The sequence below is a fragment of the Aquarana catesbeiana genome, linkage group LG04, assembly GCF_042186555.1.
Source record: "Aquarana catesbeiana isolate 2022-GZ linkage group LG04, ASM4218655v1, whole genome shotgun sequence".
Lineage (NCBI taxonomy): Eukaryota > Metazoa > Chordata > Amphibia > Anura > Ranidae > Aquarana > Aquarana catesbeiana.
This window is the reverse complement of record NC_133327.1, coordinates 434,722,916-434,740,885: the sequence shown is the minus strand read 5'-3', so window position 1 is coordinate 434,740,885 and position 17,970 is coordinate 434,722,916. Positions and strand designations below refer to the sequence as shown.

General features: G+C 44.1%; 1 protein-coding gene across 1 annotated transcript in view; it reads right to left on the bottom strand.

Moving 5' to 3' along the window:
- Positions 1 to 17,916, bottom strand: part of FUCA2 (alpha-L-fucosidase 2) — a 29,418-nt gene extending 11,502 nt beyond the window's left edge. Inside the window, exons 1-5 of the mRNA XM_073627415.1 lie at positions 17,638 to 17,916; positions 8,447 to 8,634; positions 4,361 to 4,700; positions 3,109 to 3,319; positions 957 to 1,147 (exon numbers count right to left, since the gene is read on the bottom strand). Of these exons, the coding sequence (XP_073483516.1) occupies positions 957 to 1,147; positions 3,109 to 3,319; positions 4,361 to 4,700; positions 8,447 to 8,634; positions 17,638 to 17,834 (1,127 nt within the window). The 5' untranslated portion in view covers positions 17,835 to 17,916. The remainder of the gene's footprint in view (positions 1 to 956; positions 1,148 to 3,108; positions 3,320 to 4,360; positions 4,701 to 8,446; positions 8,635 to 17,637) is intronic.
- Positions 17,917 to 17,970: the final 54 nt, after the last annotated feature.

Sequence of the window (17,970 nt, the reverse complement as noted above, 5' to 3'; positions counted from 1 at the left end):
AAGGTCTGATTAAGCCTATTTATCTTAACTAAAACCAGAATAGAGTGCATAATTTGCAAGACATAATGCATCCCCCCTAATAAACATAATATCCTATATATTAAAGTAAGCCGTATACTGCAGAACCCAAAAACTTGAAAAGTCAAGAATGCAGTAGTAGTAGAGTCTAAATTTAGCAACTGTGATAGCTGTATTACTGCTTATCTATAAAAAAAAAAAAAAAAACACATGCATTGTTGGTGGATAAAGCATATACCCGTATTTATCGGCGTATAACATGCACAGGCATATAACACGCACATTCATTTTAAGAGGGTAGTTTCAGGAAAAAACCCTTACATTTTAAATAAGGAACTTTGAAGCAAAATAAGGGTCAGTGCTCATCTGCAGCCTCACAAGTGCCATCAATGCAGCCTCACCAATCCACATCAATGCAGCAGCCTCACCATTGCCATCAGTGCAGCCTGATCAATGCCCATCTGCAGCCTAGAGGGGACAGGGAGAAGGGCGGGACGAGCGCTGACAGATTACATACAGTGAGAATCTCCTATGATAGACAGAACAGTGGTCCAATGGCGGCCCAGGAGACGGGACTTCCTATTACAGAGGACGCCAAGTAAACAGAAGTTTCTCACTGTATGTAATCTGACGGCGCTCGTCCCGCCCCCCTTCCCTGTCCCCTCCGAGGCAGCTAAAATTGACGTATTGGCGTATAACACGCACACGCTATTTGCACCCAATTTTCATGGTGAAAAAGTGAGTGTTATACGCCAATAAATACAGTAACTGTTCTGTGGATAAAATGTTATCCAGCGTGCACAATAAAGTTTCTTAGCAATGGGAAAAAAGAGAACAGGGGCAAACAAGAAAAATCACAAAGACATGCACCACTCTTAACAGTACAAATATATCACAGGTTTGTTCTACTGATCTATTTATTGTGTTCTCATTCTCACCAGACTCCTGAAGTCAGTGAATCATTTTGTGCTCTCCAAGGCTTTGTGCTGTAAATAGCTGCTCCATTTACTTCAAGCCATTTACCCATTTGCCTCAAGCGCTCCTCGAATACTACCGGGATTCGACCGTCATGCGTTGGACCAATGTTCAACAGCAAATTCCCACCACAGGATACAGTTTCAACTAACTCCTAGAAAGTGAGAAAAACAGTTATTAAACAACAGTATAGTACATGATGACACATGCATGCCAGCACACTATGAAATACAGCATTTCAAATATCATATTTCCAAAGCTGAAAAAAAAAAAAAAAAATGTTAGCAGTGTTGGGAGTGCTGGGTTCAGTTCCAATAAGGGACAGTATGGGGTTTTTTTTTTTTTTTTTTACAAAAGGCAAATCCACTTTGCACTTGAAATTGCACTGAAAGTGCACTTGGAAGTGCAGTCACTGTAAATTTGAGGGGTAGATCTGAAATGAGGGGAAGCTCTGCTGATTTTATCATCCAATCATGTGCAAGCTAAAATGCTGTTTTTTATTTACCTTGTATGTGCCCCTCGGATCTACAACGACTGCACTTCCAAGTGCACTTTCAGTGCGATTTCAAGTGCACTTTGCACTTGTAGTTTGCACTTGTAGTGCAAAATGGATTTGCCTTTAGTAAATAATCCCCTATATACCCTTTTGTTCTCCCTGTTGCATAGGTTTTTTTTTTTGCTGGCTCCAGGGTAATCCCTGGTAGGTTATCTGGCCTCACCATATTCATCCTCGAGGGAATGTGTGTGCCTTACTTACTGTGTTGGAGGTATTAGATTGTAAGCTCCTCTGGGTCAGTGAGTGAGTTGCTGTTGCCATTAGAAAACCTAAATGTTTAAAAGTGCCTTTAAAAGTGTATCTGTAAATCATTTCTTATTTAGCAAGGAACGCTATGCCAGTTTTTTCCTGTCAGTGTTCGGGTACTGAAATTTCTCAAATAAGGGGAAGTCTCCTTTTGAGACAGCTGTCACTAGAATAGCTGCCCCATTGGAAGTTTTACCTTCACTTCACATCTGTTGATGTTCAAAAGTGTTTACATTTCCCATCACTTTCTGTCCTGATGGCAGTGGTCATCATGGCAAAACAGTGGACCTGGTGAAAGTGGGCACAGACTGCAATAAAACCTAGCATGGGTTCTAATGCTGGGTACACACGACCCAAATATCGGCTGGTTCAGCAGAGACAGTGTGTACAGCTGCCTGACCGGCCTTTGTCCAATGGTCTTGCTGGAAAACCATCCAATGTCTGCAAGTTCTGATCAGTGTGTTCTAGTAGGGGGCAGGCCCCCTGTCAGAACACAAAGGCACAGTGGTGGAGATCGCTGCACTAACATTGCTTAGTTAGTATGGCGACCTCTCAAGTTTTTTTTTTTTCATTCAGCCCGCTGGGTTGAACAAAAACTTTACGTGTATACCCAGCATTACCCTTCTATGTGCCATGCAAAACTTAAATAATAATGTTTGCTATAGATAAACTTAAATAAACTCTCCAATTTACTAAAATTGGAGAGTGCAAAATCTGGTGCAGCTGTGCATGGTAAACAATCAGCTTCTAACTTCAGCTTGTTCAATTAAAAGAGAAGTATGGGGTTTTTGCAGTTTCATACTTATCTAGGTGGATGCAGCATCTGTCCCCCACTGGCTCTAACACTGAGAACCGAGCAATCTAACACTGCAGATCGCTCGGCTCTCATGGCTCCCCGAGCAAAGAGCTGCTGACTGTCAGTCACTGTGCTCTGCCACTCCTCACTCACTGGAGCGCTGGGTTGTGGGGGCGACGGGGCACAGCTGGCTTAGGCTCTTAGTGGCTCTGAGAGGCTGAGCCAGGTGCCGGTCCAGGCATGTGTGCGGATCCTGACCCCACTATAGTGATCTTGCCCGAGCCTGGACCGGCTCTGTGATGTCAGAAGACAGCGGGCTTCTGCTGAAAACGGGTCACAGGAATGCAAAACGAACTGCACGCCTGTGCTGCACAGGAGAAATACATCCAAACGTGCTTTGGCTGTACCTCTCCTTTAAGCTTTGACACAAAAAAATGGAGGTTGATTACACTTGTAACTCGTGAGGCTTTGTAAACTGACCCCACAACAGTTTTGCAGAATGTATGTGAGAACCCACCTGCACCAGGTCTTCAATGGTCAGCATTTCAGAGATTAAAGCATTCCGCCTGTATCCCCAGGAACGTTTGTCAATGGTCATGCAGTTCTCCCATTTGTGAGGTAGCAGATGCCCAGGATTGTAACGATCACTACATGTGTAATAGCCGCCATGTTTACAAATGCTACCATATCCCCATCGGTCATTAGTCACAACATTGTCCCGAACTGGGCTAAATTATATAAAAAAAAAAAAAAAAAGATTAAGAAATGGTCTGCTGTCACAAAAGAAGAATAAACAGCTATAGTAAACATGGTATTGTGTATAGCAGTCTACGCACTCTCCGTTATTCAGTGGCTCATATTATGATTTTTCGGGATGCCTGGAGTTGTTCCTTCAAAAGAATGTTACTTTGCTCATTCAGTGCAAGGTGACAGGTATTCTTGAAAGCTAATACCCCCTACCCATTGACCTTCGCTATGCTTGCCAGCCGCTCCCTTTATCTATTGGAGCCCTTCAAAATACCCAGCGCTTCTGGGTATTCAAGATCTTCTCCTCTTCTGGCTGAAAGTCTGTTGTGTTGGATTTTTATCCCGATGTGCCAAAAAATTGATGTATGCAAGATCCTGCAGCGATGGCAAGCTTTTTTGATGGGCGTGTTACTGGATGGCCTACAGTCTGTGCACCAGTGTGCTCTTTGTGTACTGTGTTAACTAGAAACATACAAAAGAGAGGTGGAAGCACACACTGAAAGCAGCTCATGTTCAAATATGATGGGAGGGCTTCAGCTCCACCCCCCCTCCGAACCTCAAACCACATCCCACTAATGCGTTTCACGTGTCATGGGTTTGATTGTAGAGGTCATCTCTACAGTTAAGCCCATTATGGGAGAAAAGCGTTAGAGGAACATGGTTTGGGGGAATCGAGCTGAATCCTTCCTGTCATATTTGACATTGACCGGCTTTCATTGTGTGCTTCCATCTCTCCTTTGTATGTTCGTAGTTAACACAATAAACAAAGATCTGCAAAGCTCTACAAGCAGATCCCAGTGCCCACAAGTCACTGTCCAAGCAGGCCCTGCAATCTTGTGTTCCTTAATGAAAGAGAAAGGAAAGCTTTTTTTTTGCACACTTACTCATGGCACAATTTGCCATAAATTCCTACACATCAGCTCTGAAAACTCATACTGGAGTTTTCGCACAATCGGTTCTTACATAGTCTGCCTGGATATAATGACATTATCCCTCCTTTCCTAAAATAATGGTTATCATACCTTTCATTATAGAGCCAAGCCAAAAAACCAGTACTGTTCCAGTATGTGTCTGGGGCATCACCATCTCCATCTGACCACAGAATTTCCGGCTTGTATTGCATCACAAGTTCATACAGTTCAGGTAAGGACTTTGAGTTTGGGAAAGTGCGTGTTTTAAAAGAATTAGATTTATCAAAAAGGAAGAGCGGGTTGAACCACTCAAATAGAGAGTGATAAAGTCCAAAATGCAAGTCTGTGGTATTCCTGATGGCCTCAGCCAGCTCCCCAACAAGGTCCCGCTTTGATCCTACATCCACAGAATTCCAGTTCCATGAAAATTTAGAGCCCCACAAAGTGTAACCTAAAAAGGCAAAAATACATGTAAATGACTGTCTCCAAAAGACAAAATTATCACTGGGTAAAAGATCATTTTTGGACCTGTGTATAATAGGGATGCATCAGTGTATGACTGCTTTTGTCTTACCCCACACAATGAGCTTGGGGTATAGAATGTCAACATCTGTTATATGTGCCCAAGGATATGGTTGCCAAATCTTTATGGCTGCATTCACATCTCTGCGTGACAATGCAGTGTGTTTTCTTTTTATGCAATTCCGACATGTTTTACATATGTTATCAAGCAACCCTATAGAAAGTGCATTTTGCTGGAGACTCCAACAAGCAGGGTTTTGTTTAATACACTGCAATTTACCAAAATGCAATGGTAACCTTAACACTGGTGCCTTACATTTAGTTACACAGCACAAGTTTAGGAACCCCTTTAGGCCTCTTTGACATGGGCCTAGCTAGTCTGTCAGCAGCAGCTGGCCCACAGTTAGTAGGTGATAGGAGGGAATATGCTGCCTCCCACACGCTTGTTAGAAGAGGGATTTAATGCTGAAGCCCCATTTACATCTATAGGGGTCAGTGCAGGTGGTATGCCTAGCAAAATTATGACATGCCCTTTAGAGCTGCACTATTCTGGCTAAAATGAGAATCGCAATTTTTTTGCATAGAAGATAGATCACAATTCTCTCACGATTCTCACGGCATAACATCATCTTTCATATTAAACAAAATAATTGGGCTAACTTTACTGTTTCGTTTTTATTTTTATTGATTGAACTGTATCTTTCCCAAAAAATTGCGTTTGAAAGACCACGGTGCAAATACAGTGTGACATAAAATATTGCAACAATCGTCATTTTATTCCCTAGGGCCTCTGCTAAAAAAATATATTTAATGTTTGGGGGTTCCAAGTAATTTTCTAGCAAAAAAATCTGATTTTAACTGTAAGAAACAAGTGTCAGAAAAAGGTTTAGACTTTAAGGGTCCTTTCAAACGAGCCGGATCAGTGATGATCCGCTACGTGAACATCCGCTTGCTCAGCGGGGATCGTTCCATTGATCTCTGACACCAAGAGAAGAATGCTGACAGGGAAGGGAGCTCCAGCTAATTGACAGCCTTCCCTTCCCTTCCCTCCAATCAGCTCTCCTCACTGAGCTTTGCAGAGTGTGACTTCAGCTTACTGCCTTCTTTTTCCTGAACTTTCAGACAAGCTGTAATTCAGCACTGTGAATGGATGTAAAGAAGAGGCAATAAAAAGGTACAATTTACAGTATCTCACAAAAGTGAGTACACCCCTCACATTTTTGTGAATATTTTATTATATCTTTTCATGTGACAACACTGAAGAAATCACACTTTGCTACAATGTAAAGTAGTGAGCGTACAGCTTGTATAACAGTGTAAATTTGCCGTCCTCTCAAAATAACTCAACACACAGCCATTAATGTCTAAATCGCTGGCAACAAAAGTGTGTACACCCCTAAGTGAAAATGTCCAAATTGGGCCCAATTAGCCATTTTCCCTCCCCCGGTGTCACATGACTCATTAGTGTTACAAGGTCTCAGGTGTGAATGCAGAGCAGGTGTGTTAAATTTGGTGTTATTGCTCTCACTCTCTCATACTGGTCACTGGAAGTTTAACATGGCACCTCATGGCAAAAAACTCTGAGGATCTGAAAAAAAGAATTGTTGCTCTACATAAAGATGGCCTAGGCTATAAGAAGGTTGCCAAGACCCTGAAACTTAGCTGCAACACTGTGGCCAAAACCACAGAACGGTTTAACAGGACAGGTTCCACTCAGAACAGGCCTCGCCATGGTCGACCAAAGAAATTGAGTGCACATGCTCAGCGTCATATCCAGAGGTCGTCTTTGGGAAATAGACGTATGAGTGCTGCCAGAATTGCTGCAGAGGTTGAAGGGGTGGGGGATCAGCCTGTCAGTGCTCAGACCATACACCGCACACTGCATCAAATTGGTCTGCATGGCTGTTGTCCCAGAAGGAAGCCTTTTCTAAAGATGATGCACAAGAAAGCCCGCAGTTTGCTGAAGACAAGCAGACTAAGGACATGGATTACTGGAACTATGTCCTGTGGTCTGATGAGACCAAGATAAACTTCTTTGGTTCAGATGGTGTCAAGAGTGTGTGGCGGCAACCAGGTGAGGAGTACAAAGACAAGTGTGTCTTGCCTGCAGTCAAGCATAGTGGTGGGAGTGTCATGGTCTGGGGCTGCATGAGTGCTATGGGCACTGGGGAGCTACAGTTCATTGAGGGAACCATGAATGCCAACATGTACTGTGACATACTGAAGCAGAGCATGATCCCCTCCCTTCGGAGACTGGGCCGCAGGGCAGTATTTCAACATGATAACCACCCCAAACATACCTCCAAGATGACCACTGCCTTGCTAAAGAAGCTGAGGGTAAAGGTGATGGACTGGCCAAGCATGTCTCCAGACCTAAACCCTATTGAGCATCTCTAGGGCATCCTCAAACAGAAGGTGGAGGAGCACAAGGTCTCCAACATCCACCAGCTCCATAATGTAGTCATGAAGGAGTGGAAGAGGACTCCAGTGGCAACCTGTGAAGCTCTGGTGAACTCCATGCCTAAGAGGGTTAAGGCAGTGCTGGAAAATAATGGTGGCCACACAAAATATTGACACTTTGGACCCAATTTGGATATTTTTTACACTTTTGTTGCCAGTGGTTTAGACATTAATGGCTGTGTGTTGAGTTATTTTGAGGGGACAGAAAACTTACACTGTTATACAAGCTGTACACTCACTACTTTACATTGCAGCAAAGTGTCATTTCTTCAGTGTTGTCACATGAAAAGATAGAATAAAATACTGGGTGTACTCACTTTTGTGAGACACTGTATGTAAGAGGATTTGTTTAATCTCTCTGAGGCCAGTCACTTCACTGGTATATGTGAGGGTTTACAACCACTTTAAAAACACTCCTCAACCCCCTATTATTGCTGCCTGAAAGTGCCCATGTGAAAGGGGTGTAGATGGACAAATGGTGCAATCAAGTTGCATTTAAAAGATGCTTATAAGTTAATTTCCAGCTGCTTCTGACCTGCAAGTGATCTCATTTCATATCAATATGTTTTTTCATGCTTTTCGCAGAAACGCAGGACATTTTTTTAACATGGGTTACTATGGAACTTGTTCACATCAATGCATTTTTGTGCCTCTGCATTTTTGGAAAGGGTCAGGGACTTTTTAAACGCAAAACACTGCTTTTTTGGTTCAAAAGACTTCAACAGAGAAGCTGCAGAAAAGCATGCAGTGGGTTTTTACTGCGATTTTGCCACAATTTCTGTTTTTAAATCTGCCCAACAACAAATCCCCCCCCCCAAAAAAAAGCCATAGAAAACGCAAATCGCAGAAAGCACAGCAAAAAGCACTGCAGAAACGCTAAAAAGCAACATGCATAGATGTGAGCTTATGCTGCAGCAAGCTGCTTTTCCATTCCTATTGACTAGAGAAAAAAAAAACTAAGCACAGGGCAGAACAAGACAGACCTAAAAAAAAATGCTGGTGAAAAGTCCTTTGCCCTATGCCTGCCTTTTTTGAGGGTACAGCTTCCAGAGCTCTGTCCCTTTTTAAGAAAACAATCAAGAATCCATAATGGTTTAAGAAAGCTGAAACTGTATACAATAACAATGCTTTTGACATGAAAACTTTCACTTTAGGTATATGTTGGTGCATTGTCAATAATGACAAATAATAAACAAAATTCATCCTGCAATTTACCTTCATGATGTTTTGAAGTAAGAACAACATACTTGGCCCCTGATGCTTTTAATGTATTCGCCCACTGCTGTGGATCATAAAACTCTGCTGTGAACTGGGGTCCAAAGTTTTCATATCTGAAGCCAGGTGGATAATTTTTAGTCATAAAATCGACATAAGGCTTCAACTTTGCTCCCTGCCAATACCACCTAAAATAGAAAAGCAAAAAATACAAAATTACTTATTGTAATTATAATCTGGGCATGCTTGGGTAGATAATAATATGCAAAAAATACAGACTGCATTAAAAAGCAAAACCAAAATATATTGTATATAGTATCTGAAACACAATTAAAAGACCGATGATCTTGAAATACAACTTGGCTTATGTTGTAAAAAAATAATTATTTCCTTCCACACCAACAAAACTTTCATAATCATTTCTCCTAGAGCTGCACAATTAATCGTTAAAAAATCGTGATCTCGATTCACCTCCCCTGATGATCCTGCAGAGGTTGCTGATTCTTTTTTATAAACAAAGTGGAGAGACTTTATCTGCTCACTCAGCTGTCAAAAGAAAGCATCTGGGAAGTCTGTCAAGTCTTTTAACTTGAAACATTGTAACTAAGCTTCCTTCTTAGATCAAAGGGAAAGAACTTCTGTGGAAATGTAAATGCAGGAAGTTTAACCACTTAAAGTCTAAATCTTTTTCTGACACTTCTTTCTGAAGTTTAAAATCAATATTTTTTGCTAGAAAATTACTTGGAACCCCCAAACATTATATATATTTTAGCAGAGACACTAGGGAATAAAATGGCAATTGCTGCAATATTTTATGTCACACTGTATTTGCCCAGCGGTCTTTCAAATGCAATTTTTGGGGAAAAAATACACTTCAATGAATAATAAAAAAAAAGAAACAGTAAAGTTAGCCCAATTTTTTTGTTTTAATGTGAAAGATGATGTTACGCCGCGAGAATCGTGAGAGAATCGTGATCTATCTTCTAAGCAAAAAAATCATGATTCTCATTTTAGCCAGAATCGTGCAGCTCTAATTTCTCCTCAGAAATCCCTTTTATTTACTTCCTTGACTAAGATGCTAGCCCTAGAACACAAGTAAAACACTAAAAATGATAAAGGCTACCTGCTCTGTGCAACAGTATTGCTCAGAGCAGTCTCTTACCTCCTCTTCTGGAAGTCCACTTCTCCCTTATCTAGTTAGTTCCCCCTTAGCAAGCTGTGTGTTATGGGGGGTACCTGTGCGGGCATGCTCTGTAGCCGGGCTGTGTGCATCCATAGACACAAACAGCACAGGTAAGCCACACCCCCACTTCACTGGAGTTTGACTGACCGCAGAAGGAACCTATGTCTTTCCAACCCTCAGTGTCTCCTGTGAGACCAGGAAAAGAGGAGAGCATGCTGCAGCCGGGACAGTGATGGATTGGTAAGAGGAGTCAGGTAAGCATTTAGGGATGGGGGGGGGGGGGGAGAGGCAATTTATGTTTTTTTTTCTTACCTTGATGAAAGGAATGACACTCCCAGCAGTTCGTATAGGTCAGTGTGAACTTCCGCTGGGACACATGCGATACGGGAACCGCAGTAGATTTGCAGGGTTCCCGCATCGCAGCAGTGTGAACCGGCCCTTAAAGAGGAAGTAAACACAGGGGCAGGCTCACAGTGAGAGGCTATCACAGCAACCGGGAGTCCTGAGCCCCCGATTGTTAGTACCTGGTGAGAGCCTGGTCTCTGTTCCTGGAGCTCGCTGTGTGGCGCACTCCCAGCACAAAGAGAGATATGCATAAATAAAGACCCATTTACGTGAGGCCGCATATATTCATCTAGTCAGCAGGAAGGGGGTTGACATCCTACTACAGGTTCTCATCTTGTTACCCCCCCCCCCAACTAAATATAATTTGTAATTATTCTGTGAGGGTGGAAGGCCTACACAAGCACAAAGTAAACAAAGTCATTCAGGATTTATTATAATAGAATGGCAATCAGCGCAAACACCAAAACCCTCACCAAATTGCAAGCTGAACACTACAGGTAATCACAACAAAGCCTGAGAATTGACATAAAACAAGGTAAGTGCAGCGCAATAAAACAATAAATGAATAAAAAAGTCCCCAAGATAACACTACAAACAGATGAAATCTGTTTTTCAATGGCCTGAGGAGATACGATCCAAGAGCGATATGTGTATGTGCTCACCAGAGGCTGTGGACCTCTGCACAGCAGAGGTCAAACTCACGTATATCCCCTCAGGGATGATGGTGTCCTGGATACTGTCACTGGAGCCGAGTCACAAATCCTGATGTCAATAGGCAAAGGTAAGCTTCCATAGGAAAAGACCCCAACGACTCTAGGTATCCGGATCAGAGTGTCACAGGCATCATGGGTATCTCCCCGGTGTCAGCAAGTAAAACACAAAGAGAAATCTTCTCTAAGAGTAGTCCGTTTATTTAAATATGAATTGTGTGGTAACAACCACTATTAAAAAGCGCTCACGGGCGCTAAAGCATACAGTGTCCACAGTACACAGTCGGGCTGCGGTGCACAAGCAGACCCGACATACAGACGGAGGCAGCGGGTGACGTCCGATGATAAGCTCCTCCCCCCGTATGCGGCGTTACGTCCTATTGGACTTCGTCAGCGAGGGGTCTCGCTGACGAAGTCCAATAGGACATAACGCCGCATACGGGGGGAGGAGCTTATCATCGGACGTCACCCGCTGCCTCCGTCTGTATGTCGGGTCTGCTTGTGCACCGCAGCCCGACTGTGTACTGTGGACACTGTATGCTTTAGCGCCCGTGAGCGCTTTTTAATAGTGGTTGTTACCACACAATTCTTATTTAAATAAACGGACTACTCTTAGAGAAGATTTCTCTTTGTGTTTTACTTGCTGACACCGGGGAGATACCCATGATGCCTGTGACACTCTGATCCGGATACCTAGAGTCGTTGGGGTCTTTTCCTATGGAAGCTTACCTTTGCCTGTTGACATCAGGATTTGTGACTCGGCTCCAGTGACAGTATCCAGGACACCATCATCCCTGAGGGGATATACGTGAGTTTGACCTCTGCTGTGCAGAGGTCCACAGCCTCTGGTGAGCACATACACATATCGCTCTTGGATCGTATCTCCTCAGGCCATTGAAAAACAGATTTCATCTGTTTGTAGTGTTATCTTGGGGACTTTTTTATTCATTTATTGTTTTATTGCGCTGCACTTACCTTGTTTTATGTCAATTCAGGATTTATTGACTGCAGTCATGTGAGAATGGTGCCGTCATCCTAATGCCCCGCACACACGCTCAGAAAAAGTCAGATGTAAGCTTTTCATCGTATATTCCGACCGTGTATATGCCCCATCTGACTTTTTACGTCGAAAATTCACACGGACTTAGATAGAGGACATGTTCTATATTTTTCCGACGAAACAAATTCCTATTGGGAAAACCGCTCGTCTGTATGCTGTTCCGACGTACCAAAAATGACGCATGTACGAGACGTCGTATGTGTTGTCCCGTCGTACGTGTTGTACGTCACCGCGTTCTTGACGGTCGGAATTTGGTGTGACCGTGTGTATGCAAGACAGCTTCAGCGGAATTCCATCGGAAAAACCTTCAGAGTTTATTCCGACAGCAAAACCGCTCGTGTGTACAGGGCATTAGTTGTGATACCACCAGTTCAAACCTGATGTCATATTCATATTACCTCATAGTTACACCAACTTCAGCCAATAAGTTCCTCCTTACATTTTATGGTGAATAGATCTCAAAGAGCTCCAAAGCAAAAGAACGGACTAGATGACATATCCAGATATGCTTTGATACAAACTCACATTTTAAACTAGAAAGATCCACTAGAGGGAAGTGACATGGGTGGTTTTCACTCTGCTAGAGCAAGTCACATGCCTGTTTGCTGACTTACTGTTACTCCAGCTATTGTGAAACTCAGACACTTGTTTGTGCACTTTCTGAGTTGCACAATAGCTGGTGAAAATGGGGATTCCTTATGGAAACGATCATTTCAAAACCCTGCAACCAAAAGCACACCCTCAATGGACATGGCTCGGTGTTACAGCTTTAGTCAGCAATGGTGGCTTCAAGCAAATTTCTCCACCAAGGACTTTGACTTGATCGCCACTTTTGTCATTTCAGGATAAAGCCAAGAACAGACAAATCACCTAATGTAACATGTTTAAGCTGATAATAACACTTTCATGGTATGTTGCTATTCTTGTTTAGTTACATAGTTAACTAGAAAAAGTGTGCACACTTGGGACAGGATCTTTAATATGGAATAGCATTTAAAGCCCCATGCACACAGGATGTTTTTTGTCTCCTCCCCGTACACCTTTGCTCCAGTGCAGGAAAAAGCAGAATTAAAAACACACCTAAAGCCACATTTTGCGTTTAGATGCGTTTAGGTGCATCACGCATCTGGGCATTAATTCATTTCACTGGTCAGAATATTAATTTATTCTAGCCATGGGAATGAACACACAAGCGACAAACGTGACTACTGAAAGCGCAAGTGTTTTTTTTTTCTGCCAGCATCTTCTCGTCACCTTCTTGCGGGTGCCAGGTTTCGGCCATCTTGACTGGCCAGTCCGCTGGATCATGTACACACCTCATATGTGCTGTAAAACAGTACAGCACAAGTCGGCCAGCAGGTCCCAGCCAATGATTTATGTCTGGGACCCGCTGATCAGCTTGGCAAATCACAGTACAGAGCTCTGTGTTTACTAACAACACAGGACTCTGCACAGAGAGCAGCAATGTGGCTGTTTTTTCTCTCTGCTTTCAACCACATCGATTAGTAAAAGCAGCACACATTACACATTATTATTATTATTATTATTATTATTAATATACAGGATTTATATAGCGCCAACAGTTCACGCAGTGCTTTACAACTTGAGGGCAGACAGTACAAATACAATGCACTTTAATACAGTAGGAATCAGAGGGCCCTGCCCATTAGAGCTTACAATCTAAGAGACATTGTTAGGCACATAGTTAACCCTTAAATGCCCCTAGATTGTAACCCATTTCCAGCCAGTCTCATTGGTACAGTGACAGTGTATATTATTAGCACTGATCACTGTATTAGGCAGGTCATAGACGGTGCAAATTTCTTTCATGCAACCACGGGATTTGCATGATTTGCATGATTCCCATCCAGACCGTGCTGACAGGGGAATCCCTCCTGCCAAGTAAATGTCTGCTCCCAGTGGGGGAAGCCATCCCCACCAGGAGAATACAGTGATAATTGCTAGCGGCTATAGCAGCCGCTAGTGATACTTGCAAGTGATTCCAGCAGGTTGCTTGTACCCAAGTTGATCGATCGATCAACTTGGTACATATAGCCTACCCACACACGGGTCAAATCTCGACCGGTTCCTGCTGAATCAGCCAAGATTCAAACCGTCTATAGCCAGTGATATCAGTGTCAGTTCCCACCCAGTGTCAGATTGTCCGCCGCACTATGACAGCTATCTATTTACAACACAGATCTCTCTTCCACGAATGACAGAGCCAATCAGCGGGTCCCAGCGATCAATCGACTTGTGCTGTAACAAACCGCAGCACAGCAGGGGCAGTGGGCGCATGCGCATGCCCCCTACCCAGAAGCGCTGATCACATATCAGATACATGATCCATAGCACAGCAGCCGCCTTGCCGCAGTAAATGTACATGGGGTGGTTGCTAAGTAGTTATTATTTGTTGTATGTACCCGTAGTAGGGAAAAGAAACAATAGTGCACATTTTGTTTTGTTTTTTATCTTATCTAAAACACACTGAGACTAAATAGTTAACCTTTTTTTTTTTTTTTTATAATGTACCTAAAACACACTGACCTTGACACCATCTTGAATCAAGCCCTAGTGTAGCTATTTTATTATTTATTTATTTTACACAGACATTTTCTGTTTACCTACATTCTTCTTTAGCTAGGAGAAAAAGATGCATAGGGGTGGATTTACTAAAGGCAAATAGACTGTGCAGTTGCTCCAGAGCTTAGTAAATGAGCAGAAGCTCTGCTGACCTCCATCATCTAGGCATGTGCAAGGAAAAGTGCTGTTTTTTTTCCTTGAATGTTATTGGGTATTCTTTGCAAAGTAAAGCTTCACCTCATTTACTAAGCTCTGGTGCAACTGCACTTGTAGTCTTGCATACTTCTTGCATTCACACAGCGCAGTGCGGCTTGCTCATGAGCACTAGAAAGCCAGCTGTGAAGCCGCAAGGAGTCACAGCCAGCTTCCCACAGTAAACATTGCCATCCTGGGGACCAGCGAAGAACCGGTCCAGGTGGGGACAGCTCTGAATCTCTGAACAGGTAAGTGTCCTTTTATTAAAAATCAGGAGCTACAGTATTTGTAGCTGCTGCCCAGTGGGCTGAATGAAAAAAGCTGAAGAGCTCGGGAGGAGCCGCTGTACTGACAATCCAATGTTAGTACAGTGATCTCCCCTCTGAGCTTTTGTGTTCTGACAGGGGAACGCCCCCCGCCAGAACACTCTGGTCATCGCTTTCAGCTGTTGGCCGAGAATGCCGGTCAGCAGAACTTTTTCGGTCATGCCCCTTCAACAGAACCTGGCTGAACGGCCTGGTCATAAAAGGGGTTAAAATCTTCTGGAGTTCAAGTGGTTAAAACAGAGTTCCACCCAGAAATGGAACGTTCACTGATCCAGTTCCTCCCCTCCCTCCAGTGTCACATTTGGCACCTTTCAGGGGGAAGGAAGGAGCAGATACCTGTCTAATACAGGTATTTGGTCCCACTTCTGGTGAGAGTGCGCCGCAGAATCCGCGGCGAACTAAGTCATGTCCGGCCCCTCCTACCTCCCCCCAGCTGTCTTCTGAGGGACACACAGGTCCCAGAAAACAGAAAGGACCATTCAGAATGCGCAGCGCGACTCGCGCATGCACAGTAGGAAACAGGCTGTGAAGCTGCAAGGCTTCACTTCCTGATTCCCTTACTGAAGATGCCAGAAACCGAGGGACAGGTAAGTGTGAGGTCGGGTAAGGACATGTCCTGTTACCCTTTTTTTTTGCAGGCGGAACTCTGTTTTAACTACTTGTCACCCACGCTATAGCCAAAAGATGGCTACAGCGCGGGCCTTAATTGCCGGGAGGGCATCCATGGACGTCCTCCCGAGCAAGTGCTGACTGCGCGTCCCTGCGGGTTGCATGAGGTGTGCTATAAGACTATGAGACTCGGCTGATCACAGATCAGAGTAAGGGGTCGATCCTGGCCCCTTACCACGTGATCAGCTGTCAGCCAATGACAGCTGATCACGTGATGTAAACAGAGGATCTGTAACCTGTATTTTTGTTTTCCCTCACGCTGTGAGCGTGAGGGAAAAAAAAAGCCGATCACCGGATTCTGTCAGAGGGACATGAGTCCCTCCCACAGAAAGCCACGGCTGCATTTTCTGTGCCCACCAGTGTCAGCTGCCAGTGCCACCTATCAGTACCCACCAGTGCCACCTACCAGTGCCCACAGTACCACCTACCAGTGCCCACAGTGCCACCTATTAATGCCCACCAGTGCTGCCAATCAATGGCTCTCATAATCAGTGCCACAGATCAGTGCTGTCTATCAGTGTCACCTACTAGTGCCCATCAGTGATCATCAGTGCCACCTATCAGTGCCACTTATCAGTGCCACCTATCAGTGCTCTTCAGTGCCACCTATCAGTGCTCTTCAGTGCCACCTATCAGTGCCCTTCATTGTCACCCATCAGTGCCACCTATCAGTGCTGCCTCATCAGTGCTTTTCAGTGCCACCTATCAGTGCCCATTAGTGCCCATCAGTGCCGCCTATCAGCACAGCTTATCAGTGCCCATCAGTGCAGCCTAATCAGCGCACATCAGTGAAGGAGAAAAATTACCTGTTTTCAAAATTTTATAACAAACTATGAAACGGTTTTGTTTTTTTACAAAATTTTTGGTCCTTTTTAGTTTTATTTAGCAACAAATAAAAAACCCAGCAGTGATTAAATACCACCAAAAAAAGCTCTATTTGTGTGAAAAAAAATGATAAAAGTTTAATTTGGGTACACTGTAGCATGACCGTGCAATTGTCATTCAAACAGTGACAGCGCTGAAAGCTGAAAATTGGTCTGGGCAGGAGGGGGGTTTAAGTGCACAGTAAGCAAGTGGTTAAAGAGGAACTTCAAATCCTTTTTAACAAAAAAATAAATACAATTCAGCAACTACATATACTGTAGCTGCTGACTTTTAACAGACACTTACCAGTCCAGGAGTCCAGTGCTGTCTACACCAGGGCTGGTTCTTCGGGAACCCCAGCACTGCTACATTGGCTGAGAGAAGCCAGCTGTGACTTCCTGGTGTTTTCACAGCCTGCTTCCCTCTGTGCATGCATGAGAGGCGCTGTGCTGTGTGAATGGTCCCGCAGTCTCCTGGGACATGTGATGTGTCCCAAGAGGTTCCAGGGGTGGGGGATGGGTTGAGCATCCGCAATTCTTGCCTAGGTGGGATAAGTGGAAGGTGGATTTCCTGTTAGGAAAAGGTACCTGCTCCCAGAAAAGGAGGAAGAAAGAAAGAAGGAGGAGGAAGAAAGAAGAGAAAGAAGGAGGAGGACGAAAGAAGAAAAAGAAGGAGGAGGACGAAAGAAGAAAAAGAAGGAGGAGGACGAAAGAAGAGAAAGAAGGAGGAGGACGAAAGAAGAGAAAGAAGGAGGAGGACGAAAGAAGAGAAAGAAGGAGGAGGACGAAAGAAGAGAAAGAAAGAGGAGGAAGAAAGAAAAGAAAAAAAGAGGAGGAAGAAAGAAGAGAAAGAAAGAAGAGAAAGAAAGAAGAGAAAGAAAGAAAGAGCTTTGCTTTTAAGTGAAGTTCCTCTTTAAACGGACCCAGAGGTGGGGGATAAAGGTGGCAGTGGGTTCATTTCCACATTTTGATCTGTGCCATTTTGGGTCAAAAACCAGAGGACCCACCTATGTAAAAGAAGCCACTTCCTTTTAGTGCAAGGGCCCCCCCCCCACCACAAGGGTTGTCTTCTCATACTCCCGGAGTTCTACTTTAATAATTGGGCTTCTGGGAGGGAAGGGTGCAAAAAGTTGGAGCTGGACTTTAAAACAAAACCGCCATGTCTGGGACTTCAGCTACAAACATTAGCGCTCATACATTTCCCGATCCTGGGACTGTAGTGGTCACAGCCCTCCCCCTCACCACCCAGACACTCACCAGAACCATTCACTGCCGAAGCTGGGTACAGAAAACACCCCCCAATGGATGAAGATCCCGAACTTGACGTCATCGAACCAGTCCGGGATGGGTCTGGCGTCCAGTGACTCCCAGGTGGGCTCATACTTGGCTCCAGCCCCCAGCTGTGCCCCCAGGAGGAGTAGAAAGACGACCTGTAGAGGGAGCGCTCCGTCCATTGCCGACCCCCAGAGACCGGCGTCTTGCCTTCTTCCTGGGCGGTCACATGACACGGAGAGGCGGTGTAAACCTCCCCCAGTGCACACAGACCAGTCTGCCCATAATGTCACATCTGTATTTATACTAGACGTTTAG